The sequence below is a fragment of the Phalacrocorax carbo genome, chromosome 12 (assembly GCF_963921805.1).
Source record: "Phalacrocorax carbo chromosome 12, bPhaCar2.1, whole genome shotgun sequence".
Taxonomy (NCBI): Eukaryota; Metazoa; Chordata; class Aves; order Suliformes; family Phalacrocoracidae; genus Phalacrocorax; species Phalacrocorax carbo.
Window position 1 is genome coordinate 12850657 of NC_087524.1, and position 19302 is coordinate 12869958.

Here is a 19302-nt window from a genome sequence, read left to right on the forward strand (position 1 = left end):
AAGCCTCTTCCCACAGCGACAAACTGCAGATTTTTCACAGCTGTGGCATCTACCAGGAGCTGTTACAAAGAGTTGAATGGGTAATGGCACTGTCTGAACAATAAATCATACATAGCAATTCAAGGGTAAATTGGTCTGAAACTGGTCCCTTGGGTGCCGCTTATGCCATAGGAACTGCTTCCACAATATAGATCTGAAGTGAAAACAGGAGTACTTTAGGCATGCTTGCATTGAAATGATGCAAAAATTGTTTCAGGCTATTGTCTGAGCACCAGAAAAAGCTACAGCAGGCTTGAAGCACTGTTATACCCAGTGAACAAAGATCTAAGGTAAGGATGGCTACAGGTACAAGGAAGTTTAATTCTCTGCAACTTTTCTTCCCATGATAGAGAGATTGGTACTAAAATAACATCCAGTCTTCTCTACTTGCTTTAAAAAGCTCTCCTCTAGTAGCTGTCCATTACGAAGTGATCCGTTTGGTCTACAGTATAGATAGGTATACATGCTGAATAATGAGATACCATGACTAATAAGGATATAATTCACATAAGGCAGATCTTGAATATGAATGTGGATAATATAGCTTCCTTTTACTTAAGGAAAGTAAACTTTGCTTTTACTGCATCAGGAATTAGACTGCCTGATTTCTGCTCTCCAAATCATGTAAGAATTGTATACCAAAATACAATATGCTATATGTATTTTCTTTCCATCTCTATGAAACAACCCGTGCCTGCAACTTAATTACTGGTTAGTCTCTTCTGTTCCTGATCTAGAGAGGAAATGTTCAGAGGGAAATACTGACTCTTAATTCATGTTTTGGCTTTCATGAGGTTCTTATTTCAATCAATGCTCTCAAGACAGCTCTAGAATCATTGTCTACTGCTGTAGTTGCAATTCAGTTGTAAAAACTAAATAACCTGCAAATCACTGGCTTCCTAGCATGGGAAGTTCTCTTTCCTCCTCCTGGTCACTACTTCACATTTGGAAAACTAAGCATATGGGAGATGCTTAATTCTAGCACTATTTCCTCAACTCTTAGGAGAGCTGGATTAAAATCAGAAGCCTCTTGGTTAACACCGTTGAGGAGGAGAGAACTCTCTCATCACCGATTTCTTTTACTATTGGTAATCACCTCAAAGTTATGAGGCATGGGCATATCAAGGCCAGTCTTTTGCACAGGCCATTGTAATCTAGCCCCTTCCACATCAGAACTGAGACACCTGGCAGTCAGTGGCTTCACTCTGCAAAGGAAAGCCTCTTTGGATTGGAAGCCAAAGCGAGGGCAGATGAGTAGAGAGCAAAATTTTCATTGATTTGGTGGTTGAACAGGCTGCCCGAGATGTCCATTTACCATGGCCCGTAGTGTTGACTTTTATGGCACATCCTGTTTCTGTTTTGGTGCAAAAACTGCCTGAACTACAACAAGTGGCTATTTCTTGTTAGCCTATTTTCACTGTTTTCCTTTAAATAGGAGGACAGCGTTCTACTTCGGTATGCCGTTACCCTTACTTTCCATCATACAGAGCCTGAGCTAGGCTAGTATGGCATTGCAAGTCTAGACTTGCTGTTAGTTGACAGAAAGGATACAAAGCTCAAAATTTTACATAAAAAGAGCCATTTTTCCCTCAGCGAAAAGCAAGAGATAATTTAATAGACTTAATTACTGTGTGAAAAAGACACTAGCTTTTTGCCTCCCCCAGACTGGCTTATTTAGGGATTTGAATCTAAAAGAAAATCAGCTGAATTCTCCAATGAATCACTGCCAGAACACAGAACAGCTATGTCAAATCTATACCTGCTCCTTTCCTTAATAAACAAAGGTCTTCCTTGAGCAAAAAGCAGGGAGTGGGGAATGAAAAAGAAAAAAAGCAAAGGTAGAATGGGGATGCTAGAAACGAAGGAAAAGAAAATCTACTAATATTAGGAATCAGAGTTCCTTAGAGGTGGTTTGTCTTTAAACTTCATGCTCTGATACAGTTGTTTTCAGCAATGGACAGACAAAATAGCTTGTATTTTCTTGCCTGCAGAATCTCTAAATGCCTTTAGGTGGTATGCATTTTGCTTTGGCTGGCTGTTTGTAGGCAAGCACTGCTAGGTGAAGATGCTGTTATGGTAAACAGAAACACCCATTACCTGTGCTACAAAAGGGAAGAGGTGGGACTGAAGCTACAGCTACAAGGGAACAAGATGAAAACATTATAAAAAGAAAACAAGCATAGAGTCCATTTCATATCGTAAGTGCACTTCTGAAGCAGAGGTCCTGGGCATCCTGTAGTTCAGCACAGAGTGATCTTGGTATGCAAAATCTTGCTCAGATGAAAGCTGAAAGAGAGTTGATGTTCTGCAACCGTTAAAAGATATCCAGTCCCCTGTAAACAGACCAGAGCTTACATAAATTCCCCTTCTAATAGCTAACAGTCAACTGTGGTCATTAGTGCCGTTAATCTGTTCCTATTACACTGCTGATTGGTGCCTGCTAATATAGATAGCAGCTATTTAATAATGTCAAAGTCAAGAATAAGAGGTCCTTAGCTGCCAGCTTCCTCAGCTGGAAAAGAAGTCTGGTTTTGTAGTCTTTCTTTGGTTCTAGACTCCAGACACCGAACAGAAACTATTGCAGTTGAGACTAAGAATATTCCATTTAGAGGTTTTCATATTTATTTCTGCTCATATTCCAGAATAGCTACATCCTGCTGAATTATGGCCTTTCAGCTCCTGCTAGCAAGGAAACTAGGAGTATGATACGCTTCTGTACCTCTAATGAAGCCTGCTTCTAGAAAATAAGTGCTTTGATTTCAAGAGGGGCAAAGAACCTGCTTGCAAACTACTGAGACTGAACAGTAACTCCCTGTTGCCACAGCTCAAAAACAGCCTATGATTATGGCTCACCATCACACTAACACAGAGCAGGCTGGAGGTAACAAAAACCTGGCTTTGTGCTGGAGACAATGAGTCTGAGTAGGAGCGCAGAGGAGTAATGCTGGCTTGTCTGTCTGTAGTTATTTCTGTATACACTTAATGTTGTTTAAGAAACGCTCATCTGCCTAAGACAACTCATGCACATGGAGGTAACCCAGGTGTTAGTTTAAAACAGTAATTTGCAAAAACTCTCAACATGTGACATGCAACTAGGCTACGAGAGAACAAAACCACCTGCTGCATTAAGGATACATTTAGAAAACCATCAGCTGGTACGGGATACTCCCTTTTAACATCATCTTTCTAATAATCCATACCAGATGCTAAATAAAAATACTTCAGAAAAGGTGTTAAGCACTTAGTAGCACCTAGGCACACAAAAATTTTCATTCTTGGCACTACTGCTTCCTTTCATTCTAAGATGGATCAAGAACTCTAGTCTCTTGGGTACATGCTCAGAGGACGCAGATACAGCTGGCTGTATTCTTTTGCCATTATAAGCACAGAATATTCTTATAAAAGAGCTGAAGTCTCTCTAACCTTTGAAACCAACTTATAACAGTGAAATCTTTACTTCCCAGTCAGTTCACGTTCCCATGCCTATAAACAAGCTCTTGTAGGTCTAAGAACAATTAAATCCACAAGTAAATATGAATGTGTCATTTATTTGAGGTGGACAATTCACATCATTAAGTCACAGGTAACAAATTTTAGCTTGAATTTGAATCAGATGTTTATTTTATAGTTTTCAGGGGCATCTTCAGAGAAAGTAAAACTCCCGAGATAACCAGCACGCATCACAATCAGATGCAGTTGAGGAAAAAAACCCTAAAATATGAACTCTCAGAATACAATTTAAACAGCAAAAAGAAAAAAAAATCTGACCTGGGATGAAAAAGATGCATCTTGAAGGCAACCCACTGAATGGCTTCTTCAATTATTTATTGTTAAAAAAGTATGCAAACCATGGCACAGGCATATCCAACCCTTCCAGCTGTGTTGAAAAAAAAAACCTTGTCCTAACATATTCATTGCATAAGTCTGAAGTAATACACAGAAAATTTCAAGTAAAGGATTGTGGTCTGAAGTAAAAATTCGATTTCTTATTTAATAAAAATGAGAAGGCTATCTGTTTTTCTTCTCTCCATCCACTGGTTGATCCATTTCAGAGTCACATTGGTATTTTTCCACACATTTCCTAGGGAACCAGCCTCGTTCTCTTATTCCACCTTAAGACATGAAAAGTTGCATTAACTTGGAACAAAACACGACCCACTACAATGGAAAAGCACAAGACTGGAAGAGACATTAAGAGGTTACCGAGGTTATTTTCTTCTCCGAAGCGGGACATCTAAGTCATTCCTAACATCATTGCCTGGGGACACATGGATTCTCTCCCACCGCCTAAAAATTTTTCAGAGATCTCCAAAGTTTACCTTCCTTACTATGAGAAAATCTTTCCTAATATGCTGCATCTTTCTGTCTGTAACTCAAGTTCACAACTCCTCTTTCTACACACCAGGGACACCAGAGGCAGCTGACAACCTTCTTTACAACAGACTTTCACACAGCTGATGACTATTTGCATTCTCCCATCACCTTTTCTTCTCCAAGAAAACCATCCCAATTCTTTCAGCTTTCTCTTATAAGTTACATTTTCTAGTACTTTGATTATTCTAATTGTTTTTCTTTCAACCCTTTACAGCTGATCTTCCTCTTTCTTGAGATGCAGTAACTGCTTTTACTTGTGGCAGTATTTCAGCTGAGACCCTGCCAATGTTGAGTAGGATGTAAGGATTACTTCATGCATCTTTTTTTTTTTTTTGCAAGTGTTGACTCATCTTAAGATTATGATTGACTCTTTTCCTCAGAAGAACTACTACTTAATCATCAATTTTTCTATCTTGTTATATTCCAGCTTGTTATTTCTGCCTATTTATAGCATTTTGTTATACATTCCTAACAAATCTCAGCTTATTTTTGAAGCCTAGCTCTCCAAAATGCCAATGATATTTTGAATTCTAATCCAGCCTCTCAGTATACTCCAAGTTCCCCACCCAGACTACATTTCACCTCATTTAAAAAAAAAACATTCAATATAGGACAGATATCTCCTGCTAATCTTCATAATGTGCTATGCAACACAAACTATTACCATGATCATTTCCATGACTCATTTAAGGTTTTATGTTTGAAAAAGTTCATTGGCATGAGCTGCTGACGCACTTCTCGCCCACGAAGGTCTCAAACTTCCCATGAAAGCATGGACACTTTCAACATTGCGACTGTTGGCTGCCTCTCTTTTGCCAACATGGAACGTACATGCAATGAATTAACAACTGTTTGGAAAAGACAACAGACACCAACATGCTCTCTTGCAGGTAAAAATTTAGCTCAGCCTAAGCAGGAGGGCTGAAGTACAAAAATGTAAAAATTTTAATGCATGTGGCTGGGATGTTGTGTCTCTGCAGACCAAGATCAGTCTAACATCACTGACAGCTGTAGTTGTTAGTTTTGTAAATGCAAAAAGTCATTGGACTTGATCCCAAACCAAAGACATAATATCTCCCTGTTTTTAAGATGCACAAAGAGTAATCCCAGGTCTTATACGTATATGAGGTGTTTAGGTATGAAATCTAAATGTGTTTAAGACAGACCACTATTTAAATATCAAAAAAAGAAATCATCATTAACCTCTTTATAGTCTAAAAGTCTAACTTTTTCTTAGAATATGAAGAAGTGTCCCCCTTCCCACTCAACCTTCAATAAACTACTAGGTAAGTGTTCTCTCAGTCTGACAGATTCATTTAATGTTTATCAAAACTGGCAAGTCTACCAGATACAAAGAGAAAAATTGGATGTGGTTTGAGAGGGGGGAGAGAAGCAAATGCCAATAAGGTCAGTCATTATGCATTTTGAGAACCAAGTATGTAATATTGTCCACATTTCTAGATAGCTATAAAATTGATTTGTAATTTTCAATAGAGAAAGTGAAAATAACTGCTTCATACCATCAGCAGCTGAGTCGAGAATCTTCTCACCATACATCCAGTGTCTAGGGAAGAAAGCGTAATATGTAGTTAGATGCCAGAACTCATCTCAATGTTTCTTTTAACCAAACATAAAGGTGTGGAGCCACTAACTTTAAGCCTCTTGTGGCTAAAATCAGATCCCCTTTACTCAGTGCAATTCTAGGCTCTTCAGTGCACGGTGTTGTGAAGAATGTTTTAACACCTTTATTCACAGGGCAGCAGATACCACTGTAATCTTCTACTGCTCGATACCGCACCTACAAATTTGAATAGAACACGGCAATATATTATTGTAAGGAGTTATGGCCTTGCTGACAGTTTCATACCAAAAATTCAATTCAAGCACACTATTAGATTTGAGCACGACAACAAGGGCTGTCAAAGGGACTCTAAATTCTAAATCAACAGATTAACATGAAGCACAGTCATCTTTATCATCATGTTTCTTACCATCTGGAAACTAAGGAGCAAATGCAAAGAAAGCTAAATTTAATTAAGCAGAGATTGCAGCACGCTGTTTGTGTGGAAACACAAAGTCTTTATTTAATTGCTAAGTTTAAAATCAAGAAAAGTAGTCATCTCAGGAATTAAGTACATTTATTTATACTGATATTTCAAAGTCATTTCAGACCAGACTTCACAAATACTTACACTTCTTACTCGCTTGTCTGCTTTCTGTTTCAGTTGCTCTATCTATAAATGATTATAAACAGAAATTTAGGCAGTGTTTAGTTTAGGAGGACTTGTGTATTCAACACAAAATGAGGTCAGTATTGAAACCATTCAACAAACACAGGAAATACAATTAGCATTTAAAATCACTCACAAAAGCATAACGTTTTAGTCTATCAAAATTTGGAGCACATTTGACAGAACTCCTGTTTAAGTATCTGTATTACTAGTCAGTCTAATTTCTTTAAAAACATGTACATTACTGCAAAGGAATGGAGGCAATTAGACAGTGGGGAAGATTAACTGGAGAGATCATTGAAGATCAATTACCGTCAAAGTGTACTGATGACAGCCATCTCTTACTGGCCAGTCCAGGCCATCTCCCTCAGGAACCCCAGACCATGTAAACACTTGCTTGAAGTTCTTCCATTTACTTCCCGTGTCATAGGGAAAAATAAAGGTCTCACCCGTTTGGTAATACTGGATTCTGTCTTTGGCCTGGAAAATAATTAAGAAATACACTACACAAAAGCATACCCTACAAAGTGCAATCGAGCAGCAAATATTAGAGAAGGCCAGGCCATAAGCCCTGTAAAGGTTCATGAAACCTAAAGGCAAACATTTTGAGGCAAGAGCAGTAAATTCCGGCTAACATTGGTGGCATCTGTTCCACCTCTAAGAACCACATGCTCTGGATCTCCCATTCAGCAGTCATGAACTTTCCATTCTTTCAGTAACGATGACACCTAGTGGAGCAGCTACAGAAGGGTCTGTTCTCTTTGTGGCAATACTGTAGTTTTCATTAAACGCTTATGTATTACACTCTGCGTTCCGTTTTCAGAAGGGACATATTAGCAGCCTGTGTTTTACGGTAAAAAATCTAAGAGATTATTCCAAATTCTAGTATGCAGTTGTAACATGTTCTTCTTTCATTTATGTTCCATTGTCCTATTATTCAAAGGTCTAATAGGACTAGGATCCAGCTAAGCTAAGATTCCATGCAAAGAGAAGGCATTACAATACTCAAGTACTTATAGACAGTCAAGATCCTCATGCTAATTTTGACACAGAATAGAAGAAAGACAAAATAATAAAGAAATATTTGTGGACTTATGCAAAGTGGTAGCACTAATTAGTTTCTAAACATTGAGTCAGTTTTGCTTTCTCTGAACTTAGCTTCTGCTGCTTGCCTATATTTGTGAAAGCCTCTATAAAGATATGGAAATCAAAGAGAAATTTAAAGGAGGGAAGGCTAGGTATCTCATGTTTTATAGTACTTCTCTGATTAACCTTGGGAGGATTTTCCTTGATTTTGAAGAAGTAGGAAATGAGGAAAACCCTGAGCCAAAACATGCCACCTGCAATGGGTAGGGAAGGTGAACAATGACACAGGCAGGCGTAACGAGAAGCAAAGACAATTCAAGTTTCAGACAAAAACACCCACATATTCCAAGTAGATAAACAAAGTCTATTAAAAGCAAATATTTTTCTATGTTCACACCAATTCCCCCAAACAAAAAAGAAAATCAACATCTATGCAGTTAAATGAATTCTCATCTATTTCAGTAATTTTCGAAGACAGTAAGGGAAAAGCTGTTTGTGTTAAGTCAACGGTGAATTGACATGACACCTTTGGTTTAAATCCAGAGAGGTGAAACAAGAAGTTGATAATATGGAGAATAAACTTTGTAACAATACAGCAGAAGAATACTGTAATAAAAGCTTACCTTTTCTTCAATCCAGGACTCGATTGAAGTTTTATTTGTCAAAATTACTTTCATCTAAAACAAAAGAGTTAGGTGAAGTTAGCATTTATTTTCTGCACAAATACATCAACTAGGCAAAGAAAACTGCATTTAACAAAATAAATTTGCTTTAAAGAACAAAGCAACTTTTATAGGCTTAACCAAAACATATAAAACATTCAGAATTAAGATTCAGCATAGATACATGCTAATTCTATCCTCTAGAGTTATATACTTAGTACCACACAGTGTTTCAGCTTATGCTTAAGATGTGTATTTTTGTTTCCTTCCAGATGTCTCAAACATTTGAAGTACTATATCAGGCATGTTTTTACCTGTTTTCAGGGATAGGGACACTTACTCCTGAAATACTAAGTATTTTGCCTTTTCCAGAGAACTCATGTTTTCATATTTTCATTAAATTTTCACCTCCAAGCTCTCCCATGAAAAATAAAATTATGGTAACAACAGAGGAGCTGGGAGAAAGCAACATAAAACCCTGGAAAAGTTACATATCAACATAAGCTCTAAACAACTGCTCCTATCTCAATCCTGAATTCTGCTTCTGCTCCACAACCAGGCAAAACTTACACCTTTTAACTTCTTTGTAATAGAAGCCATAAGCTTACCTGGATAATAAACAGCATACCAACAGCAATAGTTGTTCCTAATGCCAGTCCTAAGGCAAATAAAGACGCAGCAAATGCGGACAGTCCAAAGGGAATAATGGGTCGAGGGTCTCTTTTGGCTGCACTCATGTCAATCTTCACAGAACTCCACCCAAAAGATATCTGCAAAGGGAAAATATCATTCAGCTCTAGAAAATTCTGACTGCTGAAACAAAAGAAGCTACTAATAAGAAACCTAGCTTTGAAGGTAAGTCTTTGACTTCTGACAGGTTTATAATGCAAGTGGAGTAATAAAATAAAATTAAAAAATACACATTCAAAAGAAATACAGAAATACATTCTTTGCTAGATGTAGGCCTTCTCTAGATGGAAAGCTAAACCAAAATCACCATCTTGCAAGCTCCACAAGTTACGCCCAAAACCAGCAAAAAAATCTGGGCTCTGACACATTAACAAAAACGCATTCACCAGTTTGAGATAGAAAATGTTTGCACAGCACAGTACCCATTTTCAGTGGAAATGCTATAGGTTTTCCTCTGAAAGCTTTAGCAGATAGCAGTTCTCAACATCATTGCTCTGCAAATACAACATGCAGCCTTCATCTGTTAGGCTCAATTAATGTTTTCAAGCTCTTCATTGCAACCGCAGAGGCTGAAATCACAGCTCATAACCTTAACCATGGATCCAAGATAAGCGATGTATTCCAGAACAAGCTTTCCTCATTGTTGCTGCAGTTAAATTTTTCCATTTATAACCAAATCCAACATAGTTTATTTTTCATTCCAAAAATAATGTAATACTTTTTTTCCTTGAAAAATTGGATACAATTCTAAAGAAGTGGCAAGCAAAAGAAAATAAATAGCATCTAACTTGAGTGTTGGAAATAAATAGCAGCTAGCTTCTGTGCCAGCCAAAACACAACCTGTCTCTCTCTATAGAAAGTGCTACTCAGAAACCGTCTTCAGTCAAAGCAAAGCTCTAGAAAACACCCAGTGACTATGACAAGCAACAGGAACAAAAAATAGAAACAACTTTCTCTGAATCCTCCTCCAATTAATGAACGTCCTTCTCACAGGTGGAGAGCAGAACTGTGAGTGCACACTGAAAGAAAAACAGGGAATCCCACATGCTTCTTCTCAGGAAACCAAACTGCCTCATACTTCAAGAGATAAATTACCCATCTGACTTAATATTTTATGCATTTAATTATGTTTTCTTACTCTGTTGTAAAGCTGAGTGTACATAGTCATAACAAATATGAAAGAAGCGTGAATGCATCCCAGTGGAGCTAAGAGGAGAAACAGAGTGAAAGATGCATGATTCTGGTATCCACAACAGTTGTTGATCCAAGGACAATGGTGATCCATCTTCATGACACATCTGTGAATAATAAATATTGATTAATACAAAGGACATATGTGTCTTTCAAAAAGCTCAAAGGAAAGGACAACTAACTCCCTACTACTCAACCTCCATTCATTCATTTAAACCCACCAATTTCTGAGAGATCAACACTGTAGTTTCTTTTTTTTTTTGTTGCTATTCAAGAATATTTCACATTGGAGAGTGGAAGAATGCAAAATAAGAAGTGCTCCCAAGTCCCACCCTCACTAATTATCCCTCCTCCTCTTCACTCAAACTTGCTAGTTGCTAATAAACACCATATTCGAGCTAGGGAACAGAGGCCTAGAATGGGACCTGTAAGAACTACCAGCACAATAATTAAGCACTAATATTATTACCAATTTTTTAAAATAAGCACACCAGGAAAATAAAGAAAATAACAGTTCCCCTATGAACTACTTACAGAAAGATAGACAAGTGTGTTAATGCCTCTTTCTTTTCAGTAGTAGACCCTCTGGAAGCTTCAATTGCTATGCATTGACCTTACACCACTGTAAGTCCTTTTCAAAACCTGTTTAATGAGCATAAACACCCTAGAGACTCTCTTCTATTCAATATGAAGGTGGTTATTCTGGTTTAGCTTACAGGTGCAAAAAAAAACCCGACAAAAGATTTGTCCACATCCCAAATTTAATTGATTTAATGTAACAGGTGTAAAAGTCACTAATTATAATATTGCAATTCATCTGCACCAAACTGAAGTGATAAACAAAGGATTGAATTACACTAATATCCAGCTCTGAAATAAAATATCCAGCTCTGAAAGTAAGTGTGAGGTGTTTTGGAACTACTGACCTCATTATCTTTTAAGCTAGTCCATTCCCAATAGGAAGTTCAGTTTCTCCCTTTTAAAGAATTAATTATTCTTCATTAGCATATGCTCAACTGCCACTGTAAAAGTTCTTGAACAAGCCATCGTGATTATCAGCACAAGTCTTTCTGAAGAAGTTCCTAGATCTTGGCTAGAAACCTCACCGAGTTCAGGTGGGCCACAAGTGACTCCATTCATGCACTGGAACTGGCCATAGCATAGAAGACTTTCAGTGGTGGCTTAAGTTAACTACTTCGCTGCAAGAGGCTAGAAATAACACATGGAATGAGTTACCTGGGCCAGAGTTGAGGGGTCAGAAAAGTCTTAAAGCATATCAGTAAAATGATTTGGAGAATGTGCTGCAGCTTCTTCAGTTTTATTTTACAAAAGCTAAATTATTTAAAGAACTTGCTTTTGCAAAGACAATCATCACGATCTGCTGACATTTTCTACTAATTTCTCAGTGTAAAGATTGTCACTCAAGGAAAGGCATCTAATTTTAAATCTCAGGATGATGCAGCCAAATGACTGCTCTACAGTTTCAGTCTCTACTTCCTAAAAGCACACTGACTGCACATCTTGTGTTTACAGAAATAGCAAATGCATGCGTATGTTGCAATGCCCTTTTACCACATTCTCTAATAGCCTTCAGAGGAGGACCTGTCCAGCAAACCCAAGATAAATGGAACTACAGCCTGGACTGCAGACATCCGAAGTGGCTTGCATTTTTCAAGCTGCACTAAATTCCAGTGCAGCTATTTATTATAAAATCACCTTTTAGCTCAAAGCAAGTCTGTTGGAAGACTAACACATAACAAGGCACAAACTTTTTAAGTTGACCCAAAAGGCTCATTAGTTCACTTAACATGCAGATTCCTGTTGGAAAAAAAAACTTTAGTAAACAGTAAAGAATAGTTCAAAATTCCCACTCAAATCAACACCAAACTCCCATTTGGGAAGGTGGCAGAACAGGCTTTTCTATTCGCTGAGCAAGTGAATGGTTGAACTTGCAAAGAACGGAAAGATTAAGTATTTCCACAGGCTCACTTCCCTGAAACAGCACTGCAATGTTCTGTTAATACTGTCAAGAAGTGCTTAAGAGGAACTGATACCAAGCTAAAAAGAAAACATTAGAGACAGATTTATTTATTAAACTAAAACACAGTAAAACCATATAGAAGTCACAGAACCAGAAAGTGGCAATATTTGGAGTGGGTATAGCGTTCATATGGAAGGCTTTTAAAAATACACAATACAAGCTTTCAAGAATAAGTTACATTAACAGCTTATCATTAGATTCAAAGCTGCTTTAATATGGATTCAAGACAGTTTTAAAGAAAGACAGTACCTGTTACACTTTCGACAGTGGTGTGAACGTGGTGCCTTATAAGACTGACACACTTTACAGTATTGGAGATACATGCAATCCTGAGATTTTTCCTTTAAACAGAAGAACAGGTGTGTTAGATGTATACATAATACTACTGGCAATACACAGCTTGGCACTTTCCTAACCTAAGCATCCTTGCTTTCTTGTGACAGGGTGTGTTTCATAACCCAACCCTGTTTAATGGTAGGAGGCGAGGAGAGGAAAAACCAAAACGAAATAATCTCTTGGCTATCTACACCACCATCTCCTACTGTTGAAAGCTCTGGTTGCTAAAAGAAATAAATAGTTCTTTCATCAGGGTGAGTGACTGTACCGGCAGGGTTTCATAGTGAAGTTCCGAGAGTGAAAAACAGCATGAGGCCATTATAATTTTAAGAGAAGGCTTGTCTCTCCATTTTATACCATGACCCAATCTCGGCTTGCTACTAAGATACAATACTGGTAAGCATTAGTGTTCAACTAGCTCTTGTTTGCCACCTTCTCTCTCTCACACACACATACACCAGCTACAGCAAGACGAGAGACAGATTGACTTGCCGATAGCAAGTAGTACACTGGTCAAAATCATCTGTTCGCCAAGTGGAGTAGCCAGTGGTCCTGCTAGGACTATCTCTGGGTCCTCCTCTCACTAGACTCTGTCCTGAGAAATATTCCACAAGCAGAAAGGTGATTATTACTAATCTTTGTATCACACCACCGAACAGAAACGCTGGCCAGCTCTCTTGAGTTACTGAGCCCGTATCGTTCTGGTCGTTGACTACCACCCTTCCAAGAGATTAGTGAAGCACAGAAAATACAAATTTCTACCTTGACTTACAATGCTGCTTTCAACATAAGACAGGCATGCATTTTCTGGCTCACATAAAAAAAATTAAATTTGCTCAGTGAAGTTCTTCTAACCCTCATTACTATCAGCAAAGTCTTCAACGCGTCGGTGCCTGCACGAGCGCGCCGGTAACCTCGAGGCGCTCCTTTCCTGTGGCTGCGTTCGGAGAAGCAACCGCAGAGCACCGCGCTGCGACCCACGCACCGCCCAGAAGCCTGCAGCTGGCCCAACGCGGCGGGGGTGGCGCAGGCCGGCCCGCGCTGGATCGGCTGGAAGCAGCAGCTGCGAAGCCGGAGAGAGGCGGAAAGTGGAGATGTCGAAACGAGACAAGGAGAAAGGAGCAGCCTGAGGGGGGCTGCGTTCTTCGGGCAGGAAGGGCAAACGGGGGGCATCAGAAGGCAGGCGATTTCTCCCGCCTTCCCGGCCCCTCCGCGCTCCCCTCAGCGCGGCCGGCACCCCCCGGCCCCCCCGCCCCCAGCCCCGGGGACGATCGAAGGCCAGCGCTTACCGGCGTCCACCCCAGCGGGACGTACCCCGGGCCGACAAACATGGCGTTGAAGTAGTTGTAGAGAATCATGACGGTCCAGTTGAGGAGGACGATGAAGTTGACGCTTCCGCCGGCGGTGTCCAGGGGCCAGTACCACAGCGCGGCGTCCGCCATGGCGGTGGCGGAGCACACGGCCACCACGGCCAGGGCCACCAGCGGCCCCCAGTGGCACAGCCGCCGCGCCCGGTGCAGCCCCCCCATGGCCACTGCTACCGCCGCCCGCCCGCCGCCGCCGCCCCGCCGCCACACATGGCTCCCGCCGCGCTCAGCCCCGCACCCTCCGTCCCGCCGACAGACAGGGAGCGCCGCCAGGAAGGGGAAGGGGAGGCGCCGGGGCCCGCCGGGGCTGGGGCTGGGGCTGGGGCTCAGACTCGGCCCCGCCTCGGGGAGGCGGGAGACCGGAGCCACCGCCCGCCGCCGCTGGCGGCTCAGCCACCGCCCCCACGACGGTCCGTTGGCAACAGGGTCCCTCCGGGAAACAGCGTCCCGCCGCAACCTCGTGCCTCCGCCCGGTGGTGGCTCTGCTGAAGGAGCAGGATTAGAAGGCGGGGGCTGCGGGACCCCGGCTTAGCCGGACGCGAGCGAGCCGCCGCCTCCTCTGGGCCCGGGGCTGCAGCTCGAGCCCCAAAGCGGAGACTACCAAGGGGCGGCGGGGTGACAGCGGGGAGCTGGACCGTGCTGGTTAAAGAACCTGAGCGGGGGCGGAACCTGCGGCGAGGCGCCCGGAGGCGGGGGGGGCATCTTTGCGTGTAGCAGAACGCGGAAGCGCCTCGGCGCGGAGTGGCGGAGGGCGCCCGGCAGAGCGCTGCTGCCTCCTCCGGCACCGCCGCCATGTCCTCCGATTTCGAGAGCTACGAGCAGGACTTCGCCGTGCTGACGGCCGAGATCACGGGCAGGATCGGGAAGGTGCCCAAGCTGGTAGGAGGTGAGCGGCGGGGGTGGGGCGGAAAGCTGCTCGCCCGGTGCCGCCGAGGCCCCCCTCCGCTCCCCACCCGCCCCCTTCACGGCTCTCGCCGTCCGCCGCAGGCTCGTCCTGAGCCTCTGGAAGAGCCTCTCCGGCTCCCGGAGCCTCCAGCCTCCCGGCAGCAAGCGCTTACGGGGTGGCGGGGGGTGTCAGTGTGTCTCACCGCGTTTCACCGCGGTCCGTCTCTGTCCCGTCACCCGGAGGGGTCTTCTCGCTCCTGACACGGCAGAGTCAGGGCTCATCTCTCTGCCCCGGGAGAAACGCGTTTCGGATAACCCGGCAGAGCACGGTTTGCTGGTCAGCTGTGCGGGTCAGCCCTTCCCTTCGGGCTCGCCGTGGGGCCACGCAAAGTTAGGCCAGCGCAGCTGAAGGGCTGAGCAGGGCAGGGGCCGGAGGTGGGTGCGCGCTCCTGTACCGGCATTGCTGCCCGAGCTTTTCGTTGTGATCATGCCACAACATCAATAATGGCAATCAGGTCTTTGTCATGTGGCACAGGCAGAATTTGTGCATGGTTTAATCCGAGCCTGTGTTTTTGCTGCCTACTGTTAAAACGTTTGATTTGGGTAATTGACTGTGGTGACTTTCATGTAGGAGCAGAATCAGATAAGTCAATGTTTGTTTACTTTAATGTGCTTGTCAGTAGCCTGCAGCATTCATAGTCTGATTCATGACATATTCCTGCAGTAGAGACAATAATGCCTATAAGAGCGTTAGGGTAGAAAGCTGAAAATGATAATCTCTTTAACCAGTCCAGCTCAATCTTCCAGCACCCATGATTCAGTGCCCTAATGTAGGGCTCTTAGTATGAGACAGAGAGAAGCTGAAACTAGTGGATTTCTCACCTGTCCCTCTTGTAGCTCAGTTTAATGCCTCTTCTGTTTCCAGGTCATTAAATATTTCTGCCTCTGCTTCCTATGCAAGTTTCCCAGAGCTGTAAGATACTTAAGCCGTAGGAGTGGATATCATGTAAGCATGGAATAAATACACACTAATGGTGTGCTTTTCCATATGACTAAAGGAAAAAATATCACGCATCCAGGACCAAAGAATAACATCCTACTTTTAGAGTGGGAAATGCGTCATGAAGTGATGAAGTAGTGACTCTGAACAGGATTTGAGGTACGTGGTCACCTAAAACATCTGCTGTCAGTGCAATGTTAATTCAGAGGTCCCAAATATATCTGAAATGAATAAACGGGGAGTTTAAGTAAAAAATCTGTCTGATTCTGGAAGGTTATGTCCAATTCTAATCTTAGCAAGTTAGAAAGTCTTCTGATAAATTTGGGTTCAGTGACCAATCGCAGGCATGACTAAAGGACAGGAAACTATGCCTTTTCATTGACTTAACAAAGCTATTTTGCTGTTAAGCTTAACAAGAAGGACATGGAGGGGAGATAATTCAGTCACAGTCTGCAGGTACTTATGAGTTAGAAAGCTTTTTCTGTTTTGTAATGGAGACTTACAAAATGAAGGAGGGAGAGATCCAAAGAGTTCCTGTAGCTGAAGTTTAGAACTGGTCTAGTTTAGTCTGCTCAGAAATTATATTTAACCTGTAAATGGCCACTGGAACAATTTACTGGGGGGATGCAGTGAATTCTTCGCTAATGTAAACTACCTAATCAAGGCAGTATTCCCTACTGCCTCACAAAGAGTTGTTCACTTTTAAACAGAGTAAATTTAAGGACCTCTTGTAGGAACAGAGAAACATCATAAATACGCTACTGGCTCCTCTTCTGAAAATTAGTAGTGCTACACTGATTTATGGAAAAAGAATAGAGATTTAATTTCCTAACTGTATAGATTTTGGAAGTCATCAGTGTCTGTTCAATAGTAGGAAGAATATTCTGCTTAGAAGTAGTGGATTTCCATAATCCTCTCGTTGAATCAGTCTCCTTTATTTACTTAGGAAGGCTTTGGAGCTTAAATATGAGATGTTTATATTGTCTTAAATGCTGACATAGCCTAGATGCAGCAGGCTTTGAAATCATGATTCTTTTATGTGACCATTAGAAGTGTTTTTTTAGAATTTGCCATCCTCTCAGAGGAGAAAGAATGCGTGTTCCCTGCAGGACCAGTAGTGTGGTACTAGGCTAAATGGCCTCCAGATAAGACAATGATTAATTTTTTTCTTAAGAGGTGGCTTTGCCATGTTAGGATTTGAGGCTGGGCATACCTGGTTCTGGCTTGCATTATAGCTACTTCTTGCACTGCACATTTATGAGTGAGTGCATTGCTTCAGTTTTCAGGGCTATTCTGTCCTTCATCAGCAAAAAGTTCATGTATGACTTGGAAAAAAATTGTAGTCTTAGCTAATAGAGGCATTTGGCCACCTGGAAAAAACCTTAAATCTCTGACTGTGCTGAACGCTTTAATCAGAAATATTTTAAATACACGTTTTTCCCTTGTTTCTTAATAGGAATATTTGCAAGATCTTTGCTTCTTCATCACCAGAAGTTCCAGTTAGTTCTTGTGGAGATGGCTGGGAGAGCCTCAAAAAGAGGATTATGAGGTGGGAGGGGGACATGAGGAGAGATGCGCATGAGGTGGCAGTTTTCAGCAGCAGTGGTTTGAGAGATTGCTGATGGCCTTCTTCCTCTACGCTGGAAGAAGCAGGATGAAAGGTGTAAGGACTTGTGCTACTTCTGCATAATACAGAGAGATGTCCTGAAGTCTAGTGACTGGTTTATTTCCTTCTGCTGCCCAAGATGGACCTGCTGTAAGCTTCGCGTTCAGTTGAATTGGAGAAATACCAGTTAATTGTTTTTGCAACATTCCTGCATTTGGTCTTGTCAGGACTTGATACTGTCCTGTGTTCTAGGAGGATGATGGCTCAACAAACAACCCTATTGTCACAAATGCATAAATAGTTCAGCAAGGAATGTAACAAAGGCACTCTGATACTGCAGAAACAATAAGCAGCAGGGACAATAAGACATCTTGGGAAGAAATATCTTCTGTTGAGGCGTACATCATCTGGAGAATTAAAGAAAGTGTTCTAAATAGAGAAATTGCTATTAAATAGGTTTTCTGTGATGCTGCTGCAGGTCTTTGAAGAATGAAGATCATTGGCTGATGCGTTTTATTAATGTTCCTTGGTGCTTCAAAGAAACATCTGTCTTGTGATTTAGCCAAAAATTTATATACATTTTGATTTCTTGATCTGAGAGTTTTCTCAGCACAAATGGTGATACTTAGTCTTTTCCCGGCACAGTAGCATCTGGGTTGTGATGATTTTAGACTTGAGTGCTGTCATTCTTCTTATACTCGATACCTGCATTTTCTACTGGGCAATCAAAGCACTGTATTTCAGCCTCTAACAGATCTAGCTGAAAAAAGTCCCACTTTTAATTTTCTGTTGTACCTCTGTGCTGGAGTTTACTGTCTCTGTTTCACATCTGGTTCATTATGTTGTGCCTCTTGAACCCAGTTCTGTAACCCAAAGAGAAATGCATGTATTGTTCCATGTGTCTCTCCTGTTGGGCAGTAGCCTCTGGCAGTGGTGAACATGTGAACTACCTCAGCCAGCGTAGCAAAATCTGCAAGTCGTCTATGAGCTGGAGCCCTTTGTTACTCAGGCTCTTCCCCAGCATGTACTAATAAAAAGAAGCAATTCCACAAGCAATGAGACTACTCAGTCTTGGTCCAGACTTCTTTTATCTCTTCATTGGTTGTGAGATCAAACCAGCGCTGTGTTATCTTTCTACACCTGTAGGCAGATTTCTGCCTTTCTGTAACTGCTGTATTTAGGGGGACAAAACAGTGACTAATACAAGGGCAAGGCTGAAAGAACTGAGGAAAATATAGTAAAAGTTTGTTTCTTTTAAGAAAGTGATACAACCTTGTGTACAAACACAGACGGTTTTCTTTGTTTGCAATCCTTACCCGGAGGAAAAAACAGTTTTGTTTCCAGTCTTTATCCATATTTTGTCAGTTTGACCAGTTAAATTGTACAAGCTACATGCTTTAATTCGTTCTGTCTGGCAATGTGGAGACAACAATTCTATTCTAAATTTAGATATATGTGATGGAGCATTGCATTTTATTTTCTTTAAAGGATATTATTCAGAATTAAGAAAAAAAGTTATAAAAACCCCTTCTCATTATTTCATATGATGAAAGTGAATTTAAGGAAGGGATCAAGTGGGCAGATTGAAAGCTATGAAGACACAGTAGAGTAACAAAGTTAATAATATGGGGATCATTAATTGAATCATAACTTGTTTGTCCTGATCTACTAGATTAGTGGCAAGCTTCTCTTACTCTGCATAACTCCCTCTGACCTCATCTGCAGTCTCTGAGCAAGCCATCCTGTGGATATTGTGACCTCCTTTCCATGGGGATTCTGACTGTGAAATAACAT

At 41.5% G+C, this 19302-nt stretch overlaps 2 protein-coding genes across 8 annotated transcripts in view; one reads left to right on the forward strand and one right to left on the reverse strand.

Moving 5' to 3' along the window:
- Positions 1-3567: 3567 nt before the first annotated feature.
- Positions 3568-14390, reverse strand: ZDHHC6 (zinc finger DHHC-type palmitoyltransferase 6). Of its 2 annotated transcripts, XM_064464154.1 has the most exons (10): positions 13940-14384; positions 12564-12655; positions 10221-10380; positions 9001-9162; positions 8354-8407; positions 6957-7124; positions 6606-6647; positions 6066-6211; positions 5934-5977; positions 3568-4151 (listed from the first exon to the last, which is right to left on the reverse strand). In XM_064464154.1, the coding sequence occupies exons 1-10, from the start codon at positions 14177-14179 to the stop codon at positions 4048-4050; spliced, it is 1212 nt and encodes a 403-aa protein (XP_064320224.1). In that variant the 5' UTR covers positions 14180-14384; the 3' UTR covers positions 3568-4047. The 2 variants fall into 2 exon arrangements, with proteins under 2 accessions (XP_064320224.1, XP_064320225.1); XM_064464155.1 differs by lacking the exon at positions 6606-6647 and having other exon boundaries at positions 13940-14390.
- A 30-nt stretch (positions 14391-14420) lies between these two features.
- The window catches only part of VTI1A (vesicle transport through interaction with t-SNAREs 1A), a 284395-nt gene continuing 279513 nt past the window's right edge, over positions 14421-19302 (forward strand). The window contains exon 1 of one of the 6 annotated variants that reach the window (XM_064464161.1): positions 14421-14903. In XM_064464161.1, coding sequence (XP_064320231.1) covers positions 14810-14903 — 94 coding nt within the window. In that variant the 5' untranslated portion in view covers positions 14421-14809. The remainder of the gene's footprint in view (positions 14904-19302) is intronic. The other 5 variants (XM_064464158.1, XM_064464159.1, XM_064464156.1 and 2 more) reach the window with 5 other exon arrangements.